General features: G+C 44.7%; 1 protein-coding gene across 1 annotated transcript in view; it reads right to left on the bottom strand.

Moving 5' to 3' along the window:
- The window catches only part of KLF7 (KLF transcription factor 7), a 211164-nt gene that overhangs the window by 64088 nt on the left and 120552 nt on the right, over nucleotides 1–26524 (bottom strand). Inside the window, exon 2 of the mRNA XM_073646348.1 lies at nucleotides 14721–15324. Coding sequence (XP_073502449.1) covers nucleotides 14721–15324 — 604 coding nt within the window. The remainder of the gene's footprint in view (nucleotides 1–14720; nucleotides 15325–26524) is intronic.

Genomic DNA, 26524 nt, shown 5'->3' with positions numbered 1-26524 from the left:
AAAGATTAAACTAAATATTTTTCTATCTACTGGCTAACACGGTACAAGAATATATATTTTCCCTATATTGAAATGTCCTATAAATGTCAGTCCTATTCCAGATCTAAGGGTCTAGTCTTTTAGCTGAGATGAATCTGTGCTACAGTAAATTTATCACTTAAACATGAGCCATGTATGAGGGGAGTCAGAGTTGTGGAGTCGGAGTTGAAGTCGGTGTCATGGAAATTGAGGAGTCGGAGTTGGAGGTTTGGCTTACCGACTCCACAGCCCTGCACACAGCGCAGCGTGAGACCCGGAGACTCTGAAAAGTGGTGACATTAGTTAACTTTACTGCTTTTCATAGTCGTGACTTGGCGGCTCTGATGAGCGGTAACGTTACTGACGTCACCGCCCTTCAGAATGGCTGGGTCTCGCGCAGAGCTGTGTTCCCCGGAAGTGGGGATCTCATATTTATCTGTGGTTAACACTCTTTTAGCTCTCCTCAGGCCCACCCTCTCTTGGTATAAGGGAGTGAGTGCAACGTGTTCGCCCTTTTCCTTCTCCAAGAAGGCCTCGTTCACTGAGTGATACTTTGTCAGGCAACTTTTGAGCCCGGAAACTTCTTCCTCTAGCTCCGCCACTCGCCTCTCAGCAGCCCGTCTCTGAAGCTCCTCTTGCTTCCAATGGGTTTGTAGCGACTCCCTGATCTCGGCTCCTGCATCCACCGAATCATCCGAGCTCACATCACTCGAGGAGGTATCTGCTTCATACCTCCCATCACCAGCAGCCCACTCCTGGCCCTGGTCTGTGGCTTCTCCGATAAGACTCCTCCATCTGCTTCTGCTCAGCCTCCATCTTGCTGAGCCTTTCCTTAAGGCACGTCTCTGCCCTCTGGAGATTATCACAGAACGTCCGCAGCTCCTTCACCTGAGCTTCCAGACCTAAGGTCTTTCTGCGGAGATCACCATTTTCATTACGGGTGTCCTGCAGAGTGGTCTCAACCACTTGGCGTATGTGCTCTGCATCCTCCTTATCATCCTATAGTTTTCCTTTAACCCTGAGGAGATCCTCATAGTCTCTCTTGATTTGTTGCAGTTCCCTATTGAGCTTTTCACCATATTCCTTCTTGGAGTCACATAGCTCCCGGTTGAACTGTTCGCGCAGTCGTTTTAGGTTTTAGTCACGTCCGGAAACTTCAACCTGCAGCGCCTCTTTTAAGGCAGACAGCTCTCTATCCCTCCGATGTAGTCCCTCATCAAGCTTTTGCTTCACTTGTATCAGCTCTATGTGTACCAGGGAGAACCTATTTTTCAACTCGCACAGCTCATCTTCAAACTCCGCTTTGTCAAGCCCCAACTGAAAAACCTCCTCTTTATTTCTCTGGAACTTTTCCTTCCAATTGTTGACTTCCTTGCTGTTTTCCTCCAGTTCTCACTGCAAGTTCCTCACAACCTGGTTTATTTTCTGCCGTTCAGACTCTAGGCCCAGCTGGTCTGAGGACACGATCTCCAGGTTTCCACATAGTTGCTGCACGTCACTCTGACCCTGCTGGCTGATAGGCTCCAGCTCTTGGTCACGACTGGCCGCCTCCTCTTTCAGGGCTGTCAGATCCTTCTGACTCGGTACCGTACCGGAGGTTGCTACTGGCAACGTCACCTCCTCTTCTACCTCTAATGGAGTATCCACACTTGAAGCAAAGGCACACAGTACTACATTCTCTTTATTTTCATTTTCAGCCAAGTCTACAGGAGCAACCTTTTTGTGGCCCTTGCGCCGTCTACGAGATGGGGACTTTCTCACCTCGTCTAGCCCCTCCTGACTGACCTCTCCTTCTACTTTCGTAGTGTCACCGTCAGCTACGGGGTCTGTGTCACTCCCCATGGTGTTGTGGACTAACAGGTCACCTCCCACTTTGACGTCACCCCCTTCTACTGGAGCTACCCCGTTATCAATGGTCACATTGTCATTTTTAGGAGGTACCAACCCACCACCAGTAATTTTTTTTGATTTTCTATCCTCCACGCTGTTTTGAACAAGCGCCCCTTTTTTAGACTCCGCCCCCTTTTTAACAACCACAACGGCAGGGGAATTTTTACAAGAAAAATCAACAATAGTCTTAGGACTCAGTTCACAACAGCTCTTACCACCTCCCCGGGCACTCTGGGACAACAATGGCGTCCCCGGAGAGTTCACAGAATGGTCCACTGCCACCATTCTATACGGTGCCCACGGCTCCTGTGGTTCCTGCACCATGTCCAGTTTCATGTCCAGTAGACGTTTCTCAAATACCGGCTCCGGTTTTAACAGGCACTTTAATCGCTCTAATCGCTCAATAGCTTCAGACTCAGTTGCTGCTCCTTTCACAGCCATTTTTATCTGCTCCTGCATTTCGTCAGGACACTATTCTCACACCGCTCTCCCCGGAAAAATTTTCGTGGCCCCGCCGAGCCACAGCAAAACCGGATTTGAGTGCGACAACCTTCGCAACCCCGCTGAGTTGCAGCCAGATGCTTTAAACTTCGTGAGCCCCGCCGAGCCACAGCAAACCAGGTTTGAGTGCGATGATAACCTTCGCAACCCCGCCGAGTTGCAGCCAGATGCTTTAATCCACACTCGTCGTCCTGTGCCGTTGCCCCTAGCAACCGGGCTGCAGTTGCCCCTAGCAACCGGGATGTCGTTGCCGCTAGCAACCGGGCTGCAGTTGCCCCTAGCAACCGGGTTGTCGTTGCCGCTAGCAACCGGGCTGCAGTTGCCCGCATTCTTGAACCATATGTAAGGCAGCACTAGTCATCATAATGGGGGATACTCGCTGCACCGGGTAAATCAAAGCACACCAGCAATGTCCTTCCGGTATTTCACAATGCTGCAGTTTATTGCACTTCATAAACCACAGTTCACCGGGTCCAACTGAGTGGCATGCCGACACACATATATATATATAATGTTCACGAGCCAAGTGGCAGACCGGCCCACTTGCTCCAGGTACAGCCTTCAGCAAGGTAATAACATAGCAACGTCCATATTAATGTCCATATAACACAGTGTATTACCTTTGCCGGGTTTAGCTGCTGCAGTCCATTTAATCCGCCACCACTGTGGCTTTGCGGCTTCCCAGGTAGGGGTCTCCAGCCGTCGTTCCCTCAAAGGCCACTGACATCCACACAGGATCCAGGCTCTGCCTTCCAGGACTCTTCATCAAGCCTCTGCCTTTCAAGGCCACTAGCATCCACACAGGATCCAGTCTCGACCTGTCAGGCACCAGGCTTCACTCGGCCTCACTAGGCCTCACACGGTCGGTGTCCCACACACACGGGAACAGGCCTTACGCCTCTCTCACAGAACACACCTGTCTCCCATCAAGCAGGGTTTATATATCTATCCCGTACACACACACACAGACACAAACAGTACCTTTCTGATGTCACAGTCATGTGATCAGACAGACATTCTGTGCGCGCAGGACCTGTGCTATGTCACAGTCATGTGACCAGTCACCTGAGGGGTAAGGTACATGGTCAGGTAAAACACATCCTGGACCATTACCGTAATGCCAGCAAGTCGCTGCATTATATATGAATTGTGTATGTACATTTATAAACCACTGTAATTAAATTATATACCTGGGCCTTATTTATTTATTAATCAGTGTGTATACCAACGTTGGATCCAGTTGGATGAACACGTAAGTGGGCTGCGCTGCTGGAGTAAATGAATTCTTCAGAGATGATGATGAGGAAAAGGCTTTTTATTCACAATGCATTTCAACGCCATACCAGCGTCTTTTTTAAGTGAAAAAAAACAAATGTATACCAACTTTGTTTTTTATCTATTTATATATATTTATACCAGGTGTCTCCTTTTCTCTCCTTACCTGTGTTGCTTCATCATTATTGTATGTTATTTCTGTTTTATTATGTATTCTAATATATTTTGGCTTGCATTTTTCAAAATGTGGGTTATTGTTGTTTATGGTGCATATAAGCCTTAATACAAGGATTGTGGTTGTAGGTGTTCACCGCATGTCTAATCAGAGCGTGTACTTGGTTATACATCTATGGAAAAATGGAAGACATATGCTTTCAGCTTTCCATCAGTGTTTCATCCACCTTTAATTGATTTATTGCCAATCGTCAATAAACACAGTTCCGACAGTCTGCCTGCTACAGTTTTTAAAAATAGATAAGAAAAAGACAGATGCAAAAAAAGGATATAAAAAAACGGAAGCAAAATGGACGACAGATGGGGAGAGAAAAAAGTGTCATCTTTGAAACAGAAATGGATGTGTGAATGGGGCCTTAAAGTGGTCCTACACACATTCTTTTTTACAAAATTTCTGCCTTTTTTACAGCGCTTTTTGCTGCAAAGTGCAGTATGAAAAGGGGCATGCATGTAAAAAAATGCATGAAAATTATGTTTTTTTTAAAGTTAACAGAAAACTTGGTTAATACATACATTTTTTTATGTAACCAACATCCAGCAAATAAAAAATGCTGAGTAAAGTAAGAGGCCTCTGATACCCGACTTTGATGATGGTTGTTGTACTGCATTTGTATTTAACCCCTTTTTGGCTGTAGACTGTAAATATCCCTCAATTTACTGTATGTGCTTTTCCAAGAAATGACATTAAAAAAAAAAAAAGCCCTACATCCATCTTTTAACTAAGCCACAAAGCTAATCCGGGAAAGACAGGCTTGTGATGTGCTCAGAGCCAGAAAGGATTTGTATTTTTTTTCCGGCTGATTCAAGGGGGCCGCAGGTGGCAGACATTGTGTAGAATTTACACTTGTGCTCCATTAATTGCTGACATATCCTTCTCACTCGCTCTCCCCCTCCCCCGCTGCCTCCAGGGATAACAGCCGAGATGCAGGCTCAGACTGGTACCCGGCAGAAACACCAAGCAGCCAGCAGCCAATTAGCTGTCAGGATGGAGTGCGAGAAAGGAGAGAAGCAGTAGTCTAGCAACAGAGGAAACAGCTGAGCAGCAAGCCAGGGCCGGCACCCAGCCTAACAGGCCGGCCAATTAGCAGGCTGCATCTACTGCTGGAGGGGTTGCTTAGCAACACTCATCACCATGGCGCCCCCTCCTCGCTCGGCCCCTTCTCCTTCTGTAACACCTTGCTCTGGCTCAGTGTTCAGCCCTAATTACAAGTATTCACCTCCTCTTCTTATTATATAACAGAGTGAAGGGAAACCTGAATGTAAGATTCAACCCCATCACAATCTCACGGAAAATAATCGTGTGCGTCTGTAAGAAAGCAATATTATAGGTGTATTGCATCAGAAGCGAGCCCGGACATGCCCCCACAACACGCCACACCAAGGCCACATGGGTGGGATAGTGCTGGCGGATGCAGCAGAGCTAGATTTGTCATTTCTCACACTATGCCGTCCATGGTCTGTTACTGCAGAGAGCCCCGTCCTGCTACCATCCAAGCAGGTAGGAGGAAAGTCAGCAGAAGCCCCCCATATGTGCAGGCCAGGCCGACTATACAATGTGTGGGGGCTCCTGATGTCAGGCACGATCAACCCCACCGCCCAATCTTGTGTTCTCTACACTTAGGGTATATGTAGCGATGGCCTCCTTCACTCTTCCCATTAACCTTTAATTATCCATGTGGGGTGCATTGTTCCCCAAACGAGTCTGTTTCTGTTATATTTCCACAGTAATGGAAGGAAGGTCAGTGTCTGTTTCAGTATCTTCCTAGCTAGGGCGCCGCTCCCCCCACAATGCATTATGAGACGTGGTGTCGCCTACACGTGCCACAGCGAGGTGCGCACCACTAATAGTGTAAGTATTTTGGCGTGACTAACTGAAGGTTAAACAGGTTTTCCACTCTCTCTCCTAAAGTTCAGTGCCGGCTCTCTGCCATTGCTCCCGTCCCTGTGTACTGGCTGACGTCACAACTACAAAACACTTCACCACTGCTGCCAATCACTAAGCTCGGCCCTACTCTGCTACACTCGGTGATTGTCTGCAGCTGTAATGTGCGCTACAGTCATGATGTCACCACTGCAGCTGATCAACAAGGACCGGAGCAGTAGCAGAGAGCCAGAGGTAGACCCTGGGATGATGATTATTAACTGCTTTTATTATTTTACGCTGGCCAATAGAGGCAAGAAATCTATAAGTGTACAACACATGCGCACTCAGCTGATCTGAGCATACGTGTGTATGGGAGGGATGGAGGAGACCGCTGTCTGCCCAATGACTGGTGGTGTAGGAGCACCTGATGTCAAGGCAGCGGCACCTCATTAGTCCCACTAGCAGTAGTGCTATTACTAGACTTGTCTTTGCTCAATCATTTAATTTCTCGGTTTACCCTTCCTACCCCAGGGACAATCTTTTCCATATCAAGAGGTTGTTGCTCAGTGTTTCCCCCCCATATTTACATAAAGGATGAAGGTGTGAGAAATTCTACTGTAAAGGCAAATGATGAATGCAACATATCTGACAGGTGTGATTAAAGGGGTTGTCCAGCCCTGTGAAAAGCCCCTCCAGCCATCAATACAGCCAGCACATGGACGTCACTGACATACTTCTTCCCACTGACCCCGTTTGTCCAAATCTCAGCTCACGTGACTGCACTATGTGGCCCTTGTGGCACATCCACTGATGTCCTGATTCCTCAGGACACTGATATGGTTGGTGACGTTGCATTTTAGCTATAGCAAAGGTAGAGAATAATAAAATATAACTTCTAATTAGTAATCATATAAAAAGCCTTCGGCTATATAAAAAAGACAAACACACATACATTAATGCCCACTGGTTGCCATGAAACGTACCACAATTAACTATAGAGTTTGTGTCAAAACAATAACTTGTCACAAGGGCACAACCAAGTGGTGGGAACAAAGCTACTCCATGAAATAAAGGAACAATCTCACCAGGTAAGCTGCACTCCTGAGTCCTGGAGAAGTTCCTACAAGCTCCTTTGGTGTACTAAGGGGGGCTTTATCATCCACGAGCCACACATTACCCCACACACAGGAACTATGTCGCCATAGATGCTCCTAAATACTCCTGACTAGTGTTGAGCGATACCTTCCGATATCAGGAAATATCGGATCGGACTGGATCGGGCCGATACCCAAAAAGTATCGGATATCGCCGATTCCGATACCGGAAACCAATGCAAGTCAATGGGACACAAATATCGGAATGAAAATAAACCCTTTCTTTCCTTGTAGGTTAATTCTACATGAAGGAAAACAACTAACAATAATGTAGAATGTATTGGGGGAGCTGGTTGCCCAAATCGATGGGAACAGTGCTCACAATGAAACATGAAAAGCCGTCAATTCAGCAGCGGCATACAACGGTACCCGACAATTTATAACAGAAAGAATAGAGCTTCACACATAGATTAGATAGATAGAAACATGTCAGTCACACATAGAAGAAGCACAGTGACAGTGTTGCTTACTGTACTTGTCATTTAGTGTAAAGGATTTATTAAAAAAAATAACAGTGTTTTCATGCACCGTCTCTTTAAAAAAGCCGGCCGGCAATTCAGCAGCGGTACCCGACAATTTAGAATAGAAAGAATAGAGCATCACACATAGATTAGATAGATAGAAACATGCGAGTCACATATATAAGAAGTACAGTGATAGTGTTGATTACTGTACTTGTCATTTAGTGTTAAAATAAAGGATTTATTAAAAAAAGAATTGGCGTGGGGTTCCCCGTAATTTTAGTCTCTAGCAGAGGTTAAGCAGATGGCTGGGGCAGATGTTTGAAGCCTGGGAAGGGGGTAATACCCACGGAGCTCCCCAGGCTACTAATATCAGCCCCCAGCTGAATACCTAGCCTTTACTAGCTATTAAAATGGGGGACCCTCCAAAAAAAATGACGTGGGGTCCCCCCTATTTTAATAGCTAGCAAAGGCTAGGCAGACAGCTGGGGGCTGATATTAATAGCCCAGGAAGGGTGCCATGAATATTGGCCCCCTCCCAGGCTAGAAACACCAGCCGTCAGCCGCCCCAGAAATGGCGCATCCATAGGATGCGCCAATTCTGGCACTTAGCCTCGCTCTTCCCACTGCCCTGTAGCGCTGGCAGTGGGGTAATAGGACTGGGGTTGATGTCAGCTTATAATGCCAGCTGACATCAAGCCCAGGTTAGTAATGGAGAGGCGTCTATAAGACACCCCCATTACTAACCCCATAGTCAAAGTTAAAAAAAAACACAAACACCCAGAATAATGGAATGGGCGTGACGGTAAGTATGGTTTAATTTAGAACATTAAAGAATTGTGTGTTTATTTCAATTAAAGGACTTTATTCTGGGTGTTGTGTTTTTTTAAAAATACTTTACTAGAAATTCATGGCGGTCATGTCTAATATTGGCGTGACCCCATGAATTTCGGGCTTAGGGCCAGCGGATAATACAAAGCTGGCCCTAACCCCTTTATTACCCAGTGAGCCACCGCACCAGGGCCCTGGATGAGCTGGATACAGCGCAAGAAGATGGCGCTTCTATGAACGCACCATTTTCTGGGGTGGCTGCGGACTGCAGTTCGCAGCAGGGGGGCCCACAAAGCTTGGGCCACCCTGCGCTGTGGATTACAGCCCCCAGCTGCTTAGTCCCCCCTATTTTAATAGCTAGCAAAGGCTAGGCAGACAGCTGGGGGCTGATATTAATAGCCCAGGAAGGGTGCCATGAATATTGGCCCCCTCCCAGGCTAGAAACACCAGCCGTCAGCCGCCCCAGAAATGGCGCATCCATAGGATGCGCCAATTCTGGCACTTAGCCTCGCTCTTCCACGCTGCCCTGGTGCGGTGGCAGGGGGTAATAGTGGTGGGGTTCATGTCAGCGCCAGCTGCCATGAAGCCCTGGTTAGTAATGATGGGCGTCTATAAGACACCCCCATTACTAACCTACAAAGTGTTAAAAAGAAAAAACACACTACACCCAGAAAAAAATAATTTATTTGAAATAAAACACACCATTTTATTTAATTCTTAGTTTACTAAAAAAAAATAGTTACCTGTCCACGTTCCTGCGCTGATCTCCCATGCACAGCTGTCACATCTGGAGATGGTGACAGCTGTGCATGGCTGCTGTAAGCTCACGCTGCCGGGAATACGTCCGCTCCCGGCAGCGGGAGCCACTGACTGAGGTCACCGGAGTGCATTCAGTCAGCGCAGCTCCGGAGACCTCCTTTACGGCACTACTGTACCGTGGGAATTTCTCACGGTACAGCGGGGCCGTAAAGCAGCTAACCGGAGCAGCGCTGCCTGAACTCCGGCGAACCCGCTTATGCAATGACGGGGCTGCTTTACGGCCCTGTCATTCTAGCGGCGGCAGCGGTTCAGAGCGGTCACATTCTATGTGGCTGCTCTAAACTGGAGATCATCGTGGGACACTCGTGGACTACTACGGAGGGGTAAGGATAAGGTTGTGGTTTATTATTTTATATTTTATTACAGGAGATCGATGGCTTCAGGGAATTAGGTGTCTAGGTGAGTATAGGTGTAGTTTTTTATTTTTTACTTTATTTTAGGTGGCGATCGGCGGGGACAGGTAATGTATGAACTAATTTATTTTAGGTAACCACTGGCCACCAATGACATGTATTTAAAATTTATTGGGGACCAAAAACAAATATATATGGGGGCCTAAAAGAATAAAAGATCTATAGGGGCAAAAATAACATATGGGGCAGTTTAAATAGCAGGATCAGGCTGATGGGAACTACTGCTCCCATCGAGCTGATCCTGCTGGCACGAGTGGACGGGGGACAGACATAGGCCGATGGGAGTAGTAGTGTCACATCGGCCTATGTCTGCCTGCACGCACACACCCGCAGACATCGCACAGACACCGCGCACACACTCCCAGACATCGCACAGACACCCCGCACACACTCGCAGACATCGCACAGACACCGCGCACACACTAATCATGACGGGTCTGGGAGGTGAGGCTGACCTGTGTGGCCGTGGGAAAGTTCATGCGAGTTCATGCAGTCAAGCATGAACTCACATGAACCCTCTGAGGGCACCGCGGCTACTTCAAATGAACAGCTGATCGGCATCAGCGGATACCTCAGCTGTTCATTTGAAATAACCGGCGGGAAAGCGCAGCACAGAACGGGAAAGCCGGCGGTGAAGTCTTTTCACCGCCGGCTTCCCCGCCCGGGTCCTTCGCTCCGCACCCGGGTCCTTCGCTCCCCGCCCGGTCCTAACTTACGATCAGGATGGGGGGAGCGGAGGATCGGGGTGGGAAGCTGCGGGGAAGCAGTATGGGGCTGTGTGATTGTTTAAAAGCCGGCTTTTTACCACCCGCCGGCTTTTAAACAATCAGGAGAATTCTCCGACGCTGGGATGGCATTCTGATGACAAGCTGGATCGCAGCTGAGCGCTGCCATCCAGCTTGTCATCCTTCAGAGACACTGCAGAGCACAGGCATTATGGGAACTTCCGATTCCGGTATTCGATATTCTAAAATTATCGGAATTAAGTATCAGAATTCCGATACCGTAAATATCGGCCGATACCCGATATTTCAGTATCGGAATGCTCAACACTACTCCTGATGCATTTCCTTAATCTAATTTATCAGGGAGGTTGTTCATACCAACGTAACCAATGTTGATGACGCATCAGATATGACGCATCAGTGGCCATCATTTAATTAGAATGGCGGGTTTTACAAGGCATACCACCTTATACAACCGAGAAAGTGGCGTTCTGTTTATCCAGCCATTCATGGCTGATCCTAGTGCCACCAATGAACAACTCCCCTGATGAATGTAGCAATAAATTTACATCTGAACTTTATCATTGGCTTTTTCAATAAGATATGACACCTTCTGCACTGATTAGATAGTATCGGATCGTGTAGGGATGTTCCTTGTTGTGAACCTTGTTGTCAATTTGTTTCCATTAGGCTAGGGTCACACGAGCTAGGGCTAGGCTAGGGTCACACGAGGCTAGGGTCACATGAGCTAGGACTAGGCTAGGGTCACACAAGCTAGGACTAGGCTAGGGTCACACGAGGCTAGGGTCACATGAGCTAGGACTAGGCTAGGGTCACACGAGCTAGGACTAGGCTAGGGTCACACGAGCTAGGACTAGGCTAGGGTCACACGAGCTAGGGCTAGGCTAGGGTCACACGAGCTAGGGCTAGGCTAGGGTCACACGAGCTAGGGCTAGGCTAGGGTCACACGAGCTAGGGCTAGGCTAGGGTCACACGAGCTAGGGCTAGGCTAGGGTCACACGAGCTAGGGCTAGGCTAGGGTCACACGAGCTAGGGCTAGGCTAGGGTTACACGAGCTAGGGTCACACGAGCTAGGCTAGGCTAGGGTCACACGAGCTAGTGTTAGGCTAGGGTCGTAAGAGCTGGGGCCACACAAGCTAGGGCTAGGCTAAGGTCACACGAGCTAGGGCTAGGCTAGGGTTACACAAGCTAGTGCTAGGCTAAGGTCGTATGAGCTAGGGCTAGGCTAGGGTCACACGAGCTAGGTTAGGGTCACACAAGCTAGGGCTAGGCTAAGGTCACACAAGTTAGGGCTAGGCTAGGTTCACACAAGCTAGGGGTAGGCTAGGGTCACATGAGCTAGGGGTAGGCTAGGGTCACATGAGCTAGGGCTAGGCTAGGGTCACACGAGCTAGGGCTAGGCTAAGGTCACATGAGCTAGGGCTAGGCTAGGTTCACATGAGCTAAGGCTAGGTTAGGGTCATACAAGCTAGGGCTAGGCTAAGGTAACACGGGCTAGGCTAAGGTAACACGGGCTAGGCTAAGGTAACACGGGCTAGGCTAGGGTCACACGAGCTAGGGATAGGCTAGGGTCACACGAGCTAGGGCTAGGCTAGGGTTACACGAGCTAGGACTAGGCTAGGGCCATACGAGCTAGGTCTAGGCTAAGGTCACATGAGCTAGGGCTAGGCTAGGTTCACACTAGCTAGGACTAGGCTAGGGTCACACAAGCTAGGGTTAGGCTAAGGTCACACCGGCTAGGGCTAGGCTAGGGTCACACGAAGTAGGGTTAGGCTAGGGTCACACGATCATATTTTCTCTCATCTGAGAGAATTGGGCCGATTATGCAGATCACACCCTGAGCAGAGTTTGATCAGTGTATGACCAAAGTGTGCTCTGATTCCGTGGAAATTGGACTGTACTCAGATGTTATCCGAGTGCAGTCCGATGATTTGCATGCACTCATTGACTTGCATGGCTGAGTGTGATCTGGATATTGGATCAAGCTCGGGCATGCTGTGATTTTTTTCCCCGGACAGTCTCAGTACGATGAAAAAATTGGACATGTGCATGGCCTAATAGAATTACATAGGTAAGAGTGAGATCTGAGGTGTGTTAGATCACACTCGGAACGATAATACGGTCATGTGCATGAGCCCTTATCAGGAGGAATAAGCGAGGAATGTAACCATGTGGCGTCTTAGAATAGGTGCTGCAGAATTATTATGGAGAATCGAGGTCTTTAGTGAAACAGGTGTGACAGTAGTTATTGGTAGATACAGGTGTGACAGTAGTTATTGGTAGATACAGGTGTGACAGTAGTTATTGGTAGATACAGGTGTGACAGTAGTTATTGGTAGATACAGGTGTGACAGTAGTTATTGGTAGATATACAAACTCTTAGATGAGACCGTGCACAGAATTCAGCAGATCCTCTCAGCAGCTCCTCTTTTCTTTCTCAGCCATTATACACTCTCGGCTTTTTGGCTTGCAGATTTTGCAAAGGATATAATAACACTGCGTAAATTATCACTGATTGAGCAGAGCGTGAAAGTTTAGGAAGAGTGCATTGTGTTTACTGTAAATGCAGACCATTTTCTTTCCAGAAACCTCACCCATCTGAACCATTAATGCAAATTGTATGTACTGTTAAATATATCTCGGGATGCTCTGAAGATTTTATGATTTCAGAAGATAATCCTTACTAATTGGCTTAAACTGTCTGCTGAAAAAAACTACAGGAGAAAAGGAAAGAATCAATTTCTGGCTCGTGCTCAATTTTTAAATTTATGTAATGTCTGATCTTTCCATTCCTGCCGATCCCAATCTCTCCGCTACATTACTTGTTTACCGCTCCCCAATATGGTAACCCAGCTCATTTCACGAGGTTAAAACAGAGGGCCCATAACCGGCAATCATATACAAAGGCTAGAAACCCAACAGAGCGATATTATCCAAAAGATTCCTGTTTGTAAAGTGCCTTTGATTCACCTAAGCTTGTGCATTCGACATAGGCATGTGTGCAACCGTACAGCCCCCTCTGTGCTGCCCAACAGGCTCCGCCACAAGAATGCCTCCATACAAAAGGCTTGTGATAAGGCATGCCATGATTTAACAGTGTCCATAAAAAAACAGTATACATTCATATTAAAAAAACATAAATGTGTATTAAAAAGTAAGGAATACAATCAGTGGCGTAAATTGAAGCCTGTGGGCCCCGACGCAAGAGCTCCTCAAGGGCTCCCAGGTATCGCAGATTTTTAATAGTAATAATCTTTTCATATAGGCCAAAGGGATCTTTTGCCCCCCAAGCTCCAGGGCGCAGGTGTGATTGCATCCCCTGCAGCTATCATAGCGACGCCTCTGGATATAATTTAGTTTTTTATTTCACTTTTGCCTGACGCGCCAATCGCTCCATTCGGATACTGGTTTGGTGGCTTCACTATGGGTCTTGTGCTACATGGAGAAAAGAGTTTCCTGCATGGACAGGTTGCCTTATGGCTGACGGCTATTTCCCACAATAGGGACAGGCCCTTTCTCTGACAATTGATGCATAGATAGAAAACCTCAGCTACTGAAATTAGAAGTTAGCCAGCCCCCTTCATAGACACCACTGGTTTTGTGCCAAACCTGGATAATCTCTACTGTAATAAGCAAAAGACAGAAAGAGGAGCTGCCTAAGCCAAAAATGGAGCCAGTAGTTAAGGATCAGAGGACCTGGCATACTTCAACCACATTAGTAACTTAGTTTTCAACTCTCATTTATGTCATTCTTTTGGGCTGGACAACATCTGTAAATGGGAGACCTATGGAGGTACAGAAGAGACCCCAAGCACCTCTATGGCAGCCCCATTATGGATAAATACAAAACACACATAATATGGCCATGTTCATGAGCTCTGAGGTTCTTTAAGAATGACTACTCAATAAAAGAGAATTGAGAGAAGCCAGATGATACTAGTTAGTATGCTGCCGCCATGTGACGTGGGGGTCAGGAGACAGCCCACTGCAGAACTGTCATGTCAGACCACAAAACCCCCTTAATCCTATTATTCTTGCGCTAGATTTGTATCTGCCATACACAGAGTTCTGATCTGTTATAGGAGGAGAAAAGCAAAAATGATGGTGTGGCAGGTGACTTAATGGAGAATATATCCCTATAATGAGCAACCTTCCTCTTCCATTGCTATTATCCTGAAGCATATTTAACCCATTTCTGATTATTGCCCTCCGCTCTTTGAGGTCACCCATATTCGTGGATTCCCCAGAGATTACATTTTTATAAAACTCTTTGCAGACTGGAAACATCACGTCTCATTTCTCTGGAGTGATGGAAATGATGGATCCCTTTAGTAAGGGGTGCTTAGTAATTCCACTGAGTGAGTCTGGTGTTTCTTTCTTTATCAGACAGAATACTGCTATGGATTAACAGATGCTAAGAAAAACAAGAATTCAGCTAAAGAAAATTTTCGGTGATAACAAGCTCACAGTTCACAGCTACATTAGTGATGCGGAAAGAAGGTAAAGTCCCTCACCTGTATGCGTTCTCTGGTGGGCCTTCAGATGGGAGCTCTTTGTGTAGACCTTTCTGCAGCCATTAAATTGGCATCTATGAACTCTTTTCTTGTTCTCGGGCGACGCTTCTCCAGCATTCCCGGTCTGCTCACTGTCACTGAGGCCACACTTCGATGTTATGGCAGAGGACGATTCAGTGGCCTTTCCAGAGCTAACAGAGGCTTTTTTTGCAACCAGTTTTAATGTTACCGTTCCATCCAAAGCAGACAAAGACTGTGGTGTTTTGACCAGATGCCGACCAAGTTCGGGAGAAGATGGCGGTGTCAGTGATGTCACTGCGTTGAGCTGGGCCTGATTGACAGAGGTATAACATTCTGTAGAGGAGCTGGCGGGCTGTAAGCTCACGCATGTTTCTGACAGCAGTTTGTCTTGTGAAAGTAACAAGTCCATACTAGGACGCTTCTCGTATGTACTGAAGTCCACAGGGATGACAATTGGATCCAGCTTACGGGCACATCCATCTGGGGAGATAGAGTTGCTCAAGAAAGAATCTAAATCTTCTCCAAATGCCTCTGACATCTTCTTTGGTTCGGTCTGCAAATAGCGCTCCAACTCCAGACAGGTCTACGAAGTAACCGAAAAGAAATGTCATCAGTAAAGCATATTTTATAGAAACTGTTAAAAAAATATTCACGTAATTGAGTTACACTGATGAAATGCTGAAATTAATGCAGTGCGACTTGCCACTGACTAGCACGGCCACTACAACTATGGGTCTAACTTAAAGGGAATCTGTCAGGAAGATTTCACCCCACAAAACTAAATGCATATGTAGCTTTACCTTTACATGGCCAGTCCATTTCTCAGTTATTGAGGATTCAGCTTTTTAATTGAAAGAGCTATGGGTGATCTGAAGCCTCTGTCACTCCAGCTCTATTCCCTACCCAGCACTGCCGTTTCTTGCTTGACTGAGAGCCATTATGCTGTGTGACTGCAGGCAAAGGAATCGTCAGTCAAGCAGGGGAGGCGGTGCTGGGCAGAAAATAGAGCTTGAGTGACAAAGGCTTCAGATCTACCATAGCATATCAAAACAAATGCGGATTTCTCAGTAAAGTAGGAACGGAATGGGCAAGTAAAGGTATTGCTGGACTTGTCTTTGAAAGAGCTACATACACATATAAATAGTATGGGTTGTGAAATCCTGCTGTCAGATTCCCTTTAAGATGCGGCAGGTTTACCTACAATCCTTTGTACAGCCACCACACATATCTGTGCTAATACTGACTGGAGATAGATCCAAGCCAAAATCCTTCAAGGCAACAGTGCTAACAACTGAGCCAGTGTGCTGCCAATGGACTTGTTTTATCTTCAGCAACTCTCCACCGAAGTCTCTTCCAAAGCCAATATATACAGTAATATACATGCCTTATGCTCTCTGTTCAAGCTTTCTCTCTGTGCTACTGTGCAAGGTTTGAGCAGCAATACCATACACCGCCAATGCAGAAGAGTGGTGCTGTTTTTCTTACCAAATCTCATACAACTCCTATGAAGTGAACCTACATTAAGGAACAGTGTAGCAATAATCCTCTTACATATACAAATCTATTAGAAGAATTGCTCCCTTTAGAAGTCAGCTATTCACTAAAGAGTGACAGCTTGTATCTGCTGTTCTATGCAGAGACTACAGTCTACCATAAACCACAGACTGCGTTTTTTATGAGTCTTAAAGGGCAGCCACAAGGGATTTGACGTCCAGCAGTCCTACAAATTTATTGCAAAGGAGCCATTCCAATAATGAGTCTTTTATGGCATTGCCTAAGAAATGTGTATATTACATATTTATTATCAATGCATAACATTTTATATCATATGATACAGTGTAATAGAAATGAATGTAGAATGTACAACAATGCGGACGCAGATCATAAGCCCATGTGGACTCGCACTTGTTCCCTTTTCCTTCCATTACATATACACATAGAAAGAGTTTTGCACTGAAGCTTTACTTCTGATAAAACAATATATAGGCTGTAATAGAAGAGCCATTAAGTGGATATTGCCTGCTCTTCAGATCTTCGATCGTGTTAAGAAAAATGCATCAATAAATCGGATGAGACTGGATTGATCTGCATGGGATCTGTTTTGTTTTTGCACAGCCACAGACTTTAAAAGGCAAATTTCATCCAAAATACAGAAGAGACTAGTGTATGCTGCAATTATATTCACAGGGACCTTTGGTACGTGTAAAAAAGCAGGTCATTATAGCAGCCATATTAAATACTATTGGTCCGAGTACTGTCATTTTTTTCGATGGAAGAGCACTCGGACCAAAATATGTCCGCCTGAACTCAGCCTCACTTGTATTTTATTCACCGAAATCCCTGTTCATTCTGGGCTTAGGAGTCAATGGAGTGGTCCTAATCAGTGATTGACAGCTATCTATGAATGAACACATACAAGAAAGGTGGTCAGTCACTGCGTAATACCACCCCTATAACTTCTAAATCCCAAATGGGCAGGATTATCAATGAATAAAATAGAAATAAAGGGTTATTCTCATTATCATCATAAATGGTTGACATTGCAAAGTGTTTGTAATAACAAGTAAGTTTCAATTAATTGTAATTTAAAATACTCTCTATTCTTAAAAACGGAATGGTTTATAATTGATAATTGGTCATTATCTAGGTTATCGGACACCAATGCAATCTATCAGCAGTGATTACAAGCTCTGATGCTGGCCAGATTGCTGGATATGGCCAGCTTCAGTGCCCCTGTGTTCTTTCGATGCTGCAAAGGCAAAGCCGCCTCTGCTTGTTGCATCAGAGGGCACACAGTTTGCTGCAACAAAGCTGCAGGGATGAACTGTCAATCAAACAGGCGAGCGGCACCCCATTGCAGGTAATCAGCAGTGCTTACAAGCTCTGATGCTGGCCAGATTGCTGGATGTGGCCAGCTTCAGTGCCCCTGTACTCTATCGATGCCGCAAAGGCAAAGCTGCCTCTGCTTGCACCATCAGAGAGCACAAAGTTACCGTGCCAAACTGTCAATCAAGCAGGAGCACAGCCTGGAGGAAGGTAGAAGGCATTCCTGCTGAAGATGTTGAGAAAACCCCTTGAATGCTGAATCATTCCCCACAACCAACATATTTATGTGCTTGATAATATGCCACCCATAGATTGCACAGTCAGATTTTCAGGCTGACAGGTTCCCTTTAACAAAACTATACTTCCATATGGTATAAAGCTAGGGATGCATAAAACACAATGTGCACCACTTCTAGGTTTATGAGAATTCCTGCTACGTTGAAAGCAAAAGTGATTTTGTCCTGGGTAAGACGGCGAGTAGGCTGGTAAATAAGTTTCCTCAGGTTTAGCACGCTGCTGTCATTCTCTCTTTAGCACCAAGATGTAAAGGGCTTACAGCATCTGTTTGCTAGTGCACAATAAATGATAAAAAAACACTGCAAAGCATTCCAGGAATATCTGAAAGGCTGCGATAACATTCATTCGGCTTCCTTTTCTTTTTACTAGCCTGTAACAACTTCTCAGTGGAATTCAGGAAACAGCGCCATGAATACCAATTTATCTAAAGCACCTTCTAAATACACCATATAAAAAAGCTACTTTACGCTACTTCCATTGACAAACGGGGCTGGATTAGGGGTTCTGCATGGAGTTATACCGTGAGAAATTAACATGTTATTAACTTTAGGTAATGGTTAGCAGACTGACAATAACAGCTTTTATAAAACATAATGGATGCCTAGAGACAATGGGGAACATAGATAGATTTCCTCGGAGTTTAAGCGCTTTGGAAAATAAGCTATTTTGTGGTTATTAAAATGGTTGCCCAGGGCCAGTCTAATATGATGGAGATTTAGAGGCTGACATAGTGAGAGTTGAAATTTTAATGAATTGCTATGAGAAACCAACTCCATAATATTTCATATAACTAAAATTCAGACTGAAAAAAGGTGTCAGGGTAGATTATTTTGACACACACACCATTACAGAAAGCAGAGCAAATAGAAAGAAGCAGCCGCTCCACAATAGCAAAGCCAGTCATAAAGCACAGGCTGCCATTAGCTTTCTTCACAGCCGCGTTATTGATGTCTGAACGCTGCATTATTATGAATAGTACTTATTTAGGAGGAATACAGGAGGTTCGGCTGCACAAATGGATTTTCTACAGCTATTGTGGCAAAGGTAGTGGAACACAAATATTGGCCATTTTCTTCAAAAGACAGGAGAGAGGGGGGGGGGGGATATGAAACGATACCCCTCAGCATATTGTAGAATGTTTTCTATTGATTTGATTATAAGGCACTGTTCTGTTTGAAGGGAATGCGCACCTTTAAACATCACAGAGAAAAGAGGAGGAAGATTAAAAATTATAGTGAAATCTATTAGGTTTTTAGTGACGTGTTAAAAGATGTACATGCCGATTAAAATGGTGGTGTAGCCAGACCAGAAAATATATACAGTGTGTAGGGAAAGTATTCAGACCCCTTTAAATTTTTCACTCTTTGTTTCATTGCAGCCATTTGGTAAATTCTAAAAAGTTCTTTTTTTTCTCATTAAAGTACACTCTGCAGCCAATCTTGACTGAAAAAAACAGAAATGTAGAATTTTTGCAAATTTATTAAAAAAAGAAAAACTGAAATATCACATGGTCATAAGTATTCAGACCCTTTGCTCAGTATTGAGTAGAAGCACCCTTTTCAGCTAGTACAGCCATGACTCTTCTTGGGAATGTTGCAACAAGTTTTTCACACCTGAATTTGTGGATCCTCTGCCATTCTTCCTTGCAGATCCTCTCCAGTTCCGTCAGGCTGGATGATGAACGTTGGTGGACAGCCATTTTCAGGTCTCTCCAGAGATGCTCAATTGGGTTTAGGTCAGGGCTCTGGCCGGGCCAGTCAAGAATGGTCACAGAGTTATTCTGAAGCCACTCCTTTGTTATTTTAGCTGTGTGCTTAGGGTCATTGCCTTGTTGGAAGGTGAACCTTTGGCCAAGTCTGAGGTCCAGAGCACTCTGGAAGAGGTTTTCATCCAGGATATCTCTGTACTTGGCCGCATTCATGTTTCCTTCAATTGCAACCAGTCGCCCTGTCCCTGCAGCTGAAAAACACCCCCATAGCATGATGCTGCCACCACGTTTCACTGTTGGGATTGTATTGGGCAGGTGATGAGCAGTGCGTATTTTTCTCCACACATACTGCTTAGAATTATCACCAAAAGTTCCATTTTCATCTCATCAGACCCGAGAATCTTATTTCTCATAGTATGGGAGTCCTTCTTGTGTTTTTGAGGAAACTCTATGCTGGCTTTCATATGTCTTGCACTGAGGAGAGGCTTCCATCAGGCCACTCTGCGATAAAGGCCCGACTGCTGGAGGGCGCAGTGATAGTTGACTTTGTGGAACTTCCTCCCATTTCCCTACTGCATCTCTGGAGCTCAGCCACAATGATCTTGGGGTTCTTCTTTACCTCTCTCACCAAGGCTCTTCTCCCATGATTGCTCAGTTTGGCTGGATGGCCAGGTCTAGGAAGACTTCTGGTGGTCCCAAACTTCTTCCATTTAAGGATTATGAAGGCTACTGTGCTCTTAGGAACCTTGAGTACTGCAGAAATTCTTTTGTAACCTTGGCCAGATCTGTGCCTTGCCACAATTCTGTCTCTGAGCTCCTTGGCATTTCCTTTCAGCTCATGATTCTCATTTGGTCTGACATGCACTGTGAGCTGTGAGGTCTTATATAGACAGGTGTGTGTCTTTCCAAATCAAGTCCTATCAGTTTAATTAAACACAGCTGGACTCCAATGAAGGAGTAGAACCATCTCAAGGAGGATCACAAGGAAATGGACAGCATGTGACTTAAATATGAGTGTCTGAGCAAAGTGTCTAAATACTTATGACCATGTGATATTTCAGTTTTTCTTTTTGAGTAAATTTGTAAAAATTTCTACATTTCTGTTTTTTTCAGTCAAGATGGAGTGCAGAGTGTACTTTAATGGGAAAAAATGAACTTTTTTAGAAGTCACCAAATGGCTGCAATGAAAGAAAGAGTGAAAAATGTAAAGGGGTCTGAATACTTTCTGTACCCACTATACATAAAGGAGCTTGAGGGCCACGTTCACATGTTCAGTATATGGTCAGCATTTCAGCATCTTTGAGAGGTGATTCTAGTTAATCCTAATAGCATGCAAACTCTCCTTATTGCAGTAATTACTTTTCATTTAGGCCACATTCACACATTCAGTATTTGGTCAGTTTTTTACCTCAGTATTTATAAGCCAAAACCATCAGTGGGTGAAAAATACAGAAGTGGTGACGTGTTTCTATTATACGTTTCCTCTGATTGTTCCACTCCTGGTTTTGGCTTATAAATACTGAGTTAAAATACTGACCAAATACTGAATATGTGAACGTGGCCTTAAGAGTAAGTTATGTATCTTGCTAATATAGTCCCATTACGCCAGGCGCACCATTTATCCAGCAGCCGCTCCAACCTGATTCACTTCCAGTAATGTGAACAGGACAGCGTTGCCTACGTAGGCATGTGACCGAACAATGTGTAAAGACGATCTGACTGCTCACTTAAAGGGGTTGTCCACCTTTGTGGACAATTTTTTTCTTACTTAAATAAACGCAATCAGGACTAAAAATCATTTTTACAATTGGGTGTTCTGATAATTTTTGGATTGTTTCCCTCCTATTTCCTATGTATTACACCATTTTTAGCTGCAGAATGAGATAGCGGGTAGCCACTTTATGTTAATATTAGCAGAAGTGTTGGGGACATGACTTTGTGGCACTTACTACTATACAGGTGACAGGTTCTCCTCCTGCTGTTGTTATTGCCGCCTCCTCACAGACTGCACAGCTCTCCTGTCCATACAATGGCTGCTAGTGGAGGAGCGTGACCTGTAAATCAGCCTCCTCCAATAGAAAAGCAGCGTTCCCACGTGAGGTGTTCAGCTGGACATTCATACTCCTACTGACTGACGATCACCTTTGCTTGCTGTAATTAAATAAAGATCCTTTTTCACAATGCAGACCAGCGTGTGCGGTGAATTCACTTCTGAGCCTGGCCTCCTCGGACTGGCATCCTGGGTGCCTCTGGCATCTACTAGCCCCCGCAAGATCATGAAATCAACGCAATGCACGTCATGACATTGCATAAGACCTAGTAAGCAGGCCTCACGCAATGTCATGATATCCTGGGACCTAGTAAGTTCCAGAGATGTCCAGGATACTTGCCAAGGTTACAGAAGTGAAGAGAGGTGGCTCTGTAAGACCGGACTGGATGTCAGACAAGGTCAAAGCAAACTGATCTGCTAATCTCTAGTGACAGGTAAAGGGATGGTGTTGCTGATGGAAGGGGCGCTACCTGACAATCGGGGCATTAGACTTAAGTAAACTACATTAGCAAGTAATATAACTTGGAAAACCCCATTAAGTACACAAACTAACGCAGATTCCAACAAGTTAAAAGAAGGAGCCAGCTGTAAGCCATTGGAGGTGTGTTCCCCTTTAGATCCACGGTAATGCCTTTGTCATGTTGGGATCCAATACTATGTAAATAGGGCACCTAAGGTTTGTTGTGATCTCTGAGTTACTGGTTCTCATATTGGAGGCAACATTTTTTTAAGTGTAAAACATAACAGGTGGTCACTTTTATTATGGACTGCTGTAAAGGATTATTTTGAAGACGTTATTCTCTCTTTGCAGGATAGGGAATAATTTGCTAATCGCTAGGGTCTGAATGTATACCTTTATCAATCCTGAGATCAGGGCTCTGGAACACAGAGAACAGGACTCTGCAGCCCTATCTGGAATGGAGCAGAGGTGTGCATGCTCCAGCTCTCCACCATTCATCGTCTATAGGACTGCTGGAGATAGCAGAGCGCTGTAGTCAATATTCCTCGCAATCACAGCAGTCAGCTTTCTCTTGAGTCCCAGCAGTCAGACCCCAGTGATCAGCAAGTTATCCCGTATCCTACGGTTTTTCTTGGCATTCACTAGTTTGGTGTCTCACGCCTCTTGAGAAAGCTTCTATCTCTTGGGGCTTGAAGCCTCTCCTCTGCTACTATTTGTTGCCTAAAATTCATCTAAGATACATGTGGCACTAACACAACAATGTATTTTATAACATATAATTCTTGAAATCTCCCCAAGCACAAAATCTGCAAGGAGTTTGTATGTTCTCCGAGTGTTTGTGTGGGTCTCCTCCGGGTTCTCCGGTTTCCTCCCACAATCCAAAAGCATACTGATAGGGAATCTAGATTGTGGGGACAGTGATGATAATGTCTGTAAAGCGCTGTGGAATATGTTGGCGATATATACTGTAAGCGAGTAAAATAAATAAATATATCAATCCAAAAAAAGTTTAAAAATAAGAAGTTAGTCTTTGCATAAAATGGCACATTTATTTATCACACTGTGAAGATCACCATGTCTTTAATTATAACCGGCTGTAGATGCATTAATGAGCGAGTCAAGTAAAGTTACAGAACACTGTGAATTTACCATTCTAGGTTTAATTTAGCTGTGACTGCAAAAAATGAAAGTAGGAAACAGGATGCAATAATCCCAATCTAAAAGAAGTATTGTCCTCAACAACAAAAAGACTCCTGACTATTAGTCAGTAGTTGGAGGCTTCCAGGTGACTCTGTATCCGGCCATTTGTCAACCTATGTATTATATTACATGGCTCAACTTTAAACATTACATTGTAAAAAATGACTGAAAGTTCCATACGTTAAATCTGCTCCGCTATAATTACTAGCAGAACAATCCTTACAAAGAGCAGTGAGCTGTCCAAGGTAGGAAATCACAGCATAGAGCAGAGCCGCCCTGTAGACACCAGATAAGGTGCAGCAAGACACAATCACTGTACATTAGTCACCTGCCTGTCTACCGCACATCAGACTGGCAAATGCAGGAGCAGTCTATAAGGACAGCCTTGAAATAAGAGTGAAATGAAAGGACAATGAAACAGGTGCTCTGCACACTTTATCCTGCACTTACTAATGTTATCTAATAGACAGGTGAAACTTAGCGCAGGGGGTCTGAAGATGCCCCATATCTACCACAGTCAGATTATGGTACATCCTGCTAGGAGTTAGACAGCTTTCCTTATGTCAACATTCATTTGACTTACTTGGGAATAAATGTGATTGGCCAAACCCATGCCCCCTCTTCTACACTCTTCTCAATAATTGTCAAGTGAAGAACACACATCTGTTCTTTTCTGCTTTAAGGGAATCTGTCACCAAGCGTTTCCCACCTAATTTCAGAACAGCACAATGTAGAGAAAGAGACGCGGATTCCAGCGGTATGTCACTTACTAGGCTGCTTGCTATCATTTTGATATGATCAATGTTTTATCAGCAGGAGATTATCACTTGAGGACTAGTAAACCTGCTGCCATGTAGGCCTCCATATTCATGAGCTCTGTATAATCTCGCCATCACCACTGATTGGCAGCTTTCTGCCTATGCAGAGTGTACACAGAAAGCTCCCAATCAGTGGTGTGGGTTGGGTTACACAGAGCTCAGCATTAGGAGAACTGGTAGATCTGCAGTAGATAAACTGTAATTTTATAAAATCTGTTGCAGGCAGCCCAGCAAGTGATACATCACTTGAATCAGGGTCTCTTCCTCTACATCATGCTAATCTCAAATGTGGTAGCAAAAACCAAGTGACAAATTCCCTTTAAAGAGGACCTGTCACCAAGTCAAAAGTGGCCATTTTTTCTCTTATTTTGTTCTTTTTGCACCCGAGTGTTCGTTTTTTTTAAATCCCTCACACGGTTCTAGTGATACAGGCCTTTTAATTTAGTGCAATTTTTTTTGGTCATTACCAAGGAAGCATTGCTCACAGGATTCTCTTGGTAAAGTGTGTTTAGATTGCTCCACATTATTAGCCTGTGAGTAATGCTACCTTAGAAAAGACTATAAAAGATAGAACTAAATAAAAAGGTCCATATCTCTAGAACCACATAACGGGTTAAAAAACAAACAAAAACCACATGACTCAGGGGAACAGCAGGAATAAAATACGAGCAAAAATGGGTCACCTCTTTAAATTAATAATGCATTTACATTGATTTATGATTCTTAATGTATGTCAAAGTATTGGAGTTAGCAAAGTATACAAGCAGCCTGCAATAAAGATGCTACATTTGTAACTTTACCTTCCAAAGTTGCTTCACCTTTATAACTAGCTTACATTAAAGGCGATGTCCACTACTCGGACAATCCATTTTCAATCACTATGTTCCCCCCTCATAAAATAATAACAGCTATACTCGGCTCCGGTGCAGAAGCAGTATCAGCTGTGTCATCGCCTTGTCTACGGGGCTCACGTGACATTGCTATGTCACTCTCCCCTCCTTTGGACAAACCAGACATCAGGAGAAAGAGAGAGAGAAGCCACAGCTCTCGTTTCCTCCGGATGTCTGATTTGTCCATAAGATGGGTGGGGGAGTGAAGCGGCATATGATTGGCAGCAGGGCTAGAGTGACATAACAATGTCACGCAAGCCCCAGGAGACCAGTGCCGACACTGCTGAATGGCGCCTGCATCGAGGGTGAGCATAGCTGTTATTATTTTGTAAGGGAGTACAGAGTGATTGAGAAGGGGTTGTGAAAGTAGTGGACAACTCCTTTAACACATAGAAAACAGCTCTTTCTGCTTTAAAGTATAAGAAAAAGAGGTATATAATGTTGTCATATGTTAATATATGTTATATGGTTATATGGCTCACAATAAGATATCCATGTAGTGTAGATACAGGTTGACTGAAACTACTGGTTTTGGCAAGCATGGCAGATCAACTAATGTGTATAGATGCGTCCCTCAACTGCAGATCTTGGAGAAAGAAAGGTCGGACATGTTGATTTCAACATGTCTGATCCTTTTGTTCTCACAAGATTTCAGATGCCATCAGAAGTTCCTAGCCCCAGCTTATTCATCTCTTCCCATTAGGAACATGTGCATTATTGACTGACATGAGCACGCATGTGTATGGGGTGGTAACGAGCAATTGACAGTGCTTGTTACATGTTTAAGTTTATGGAACATCTCCTGGAGTCCTCTGAAAGTGCAAAGGGATCAGTACAGAGATGAAGGGTTATTTGCATTTAGAAAACGAATGTTGTAATCCAGCAGCGCCGCTCTTTTCAAACTCTAAGCTGTGCCTCATCCTGCAGCCCGGTCCTATTGAAGTTAATACTGTAATACCAGACACAGTCCATAGACAAGAATGGCGATACAGTGGATAAGTGCGCAGAGCGCTAACGATGCACTGGCCATTACTACATGTCTCCAGCACTTACAGTGCTGGCCATAAGTATTGGCACCCCTGCGATTCTGTCAGATAATACTCAGTTTCTTCCTGAAAATGATTGCAATCACAAATTCTTTGGTATTATTATCTTCATTTAATTTGCTTGCAAGGAAAAAACAAAAAAGAGAATGAAGCAAAAATCAAATCATTGATCATTTCACACAAAACTCCAAAAATGGGCCAGACAAAAGTATTGGCACCCTCAGCCTAATACTTGGTTGCACAACCTTTAGCCAAAATAACTGCAAACAACCGCTTCCGGTAACCATCAATGAGTTTCTTACAATGCTCTGCTGGAATTGTAGACCATTCTTCTTTGGCAAACTGCTCCAGGTCCCTGATATTTGAAGGGTGCCTTCTCCAAACTGCCATTTTGAGATCTCTCCACAGGTGTTCTATGGGATTCAGGTCTGAACTCATTGCTGGCCACCTTAGAAGTCTCCAGTGCTTTCTCTCAAACCATTTTATAG

This window comes from Phyllobates terribilis, unplaced genomic scaffold (assembly GCF_046119375.1).
Source record: "Phyllobates terribilis strain yellow unplaced genomic scaffold, ASM4611937v1 Scaffold_9__5_contigs__length_417890890, whole genome shotgun sequence".
Lineage (NCBI taxonomy): Eukaryota > Metazoa > Chordata > Amphibia > Anura > Dendrobatidae > Phyllobates > Phyllobates terribilis.
The sequence above is the reverse complement of the archived record's forward strand: the minus strand, read 5'-3'. Positions and strand labels throughout refer to the sequence as shown.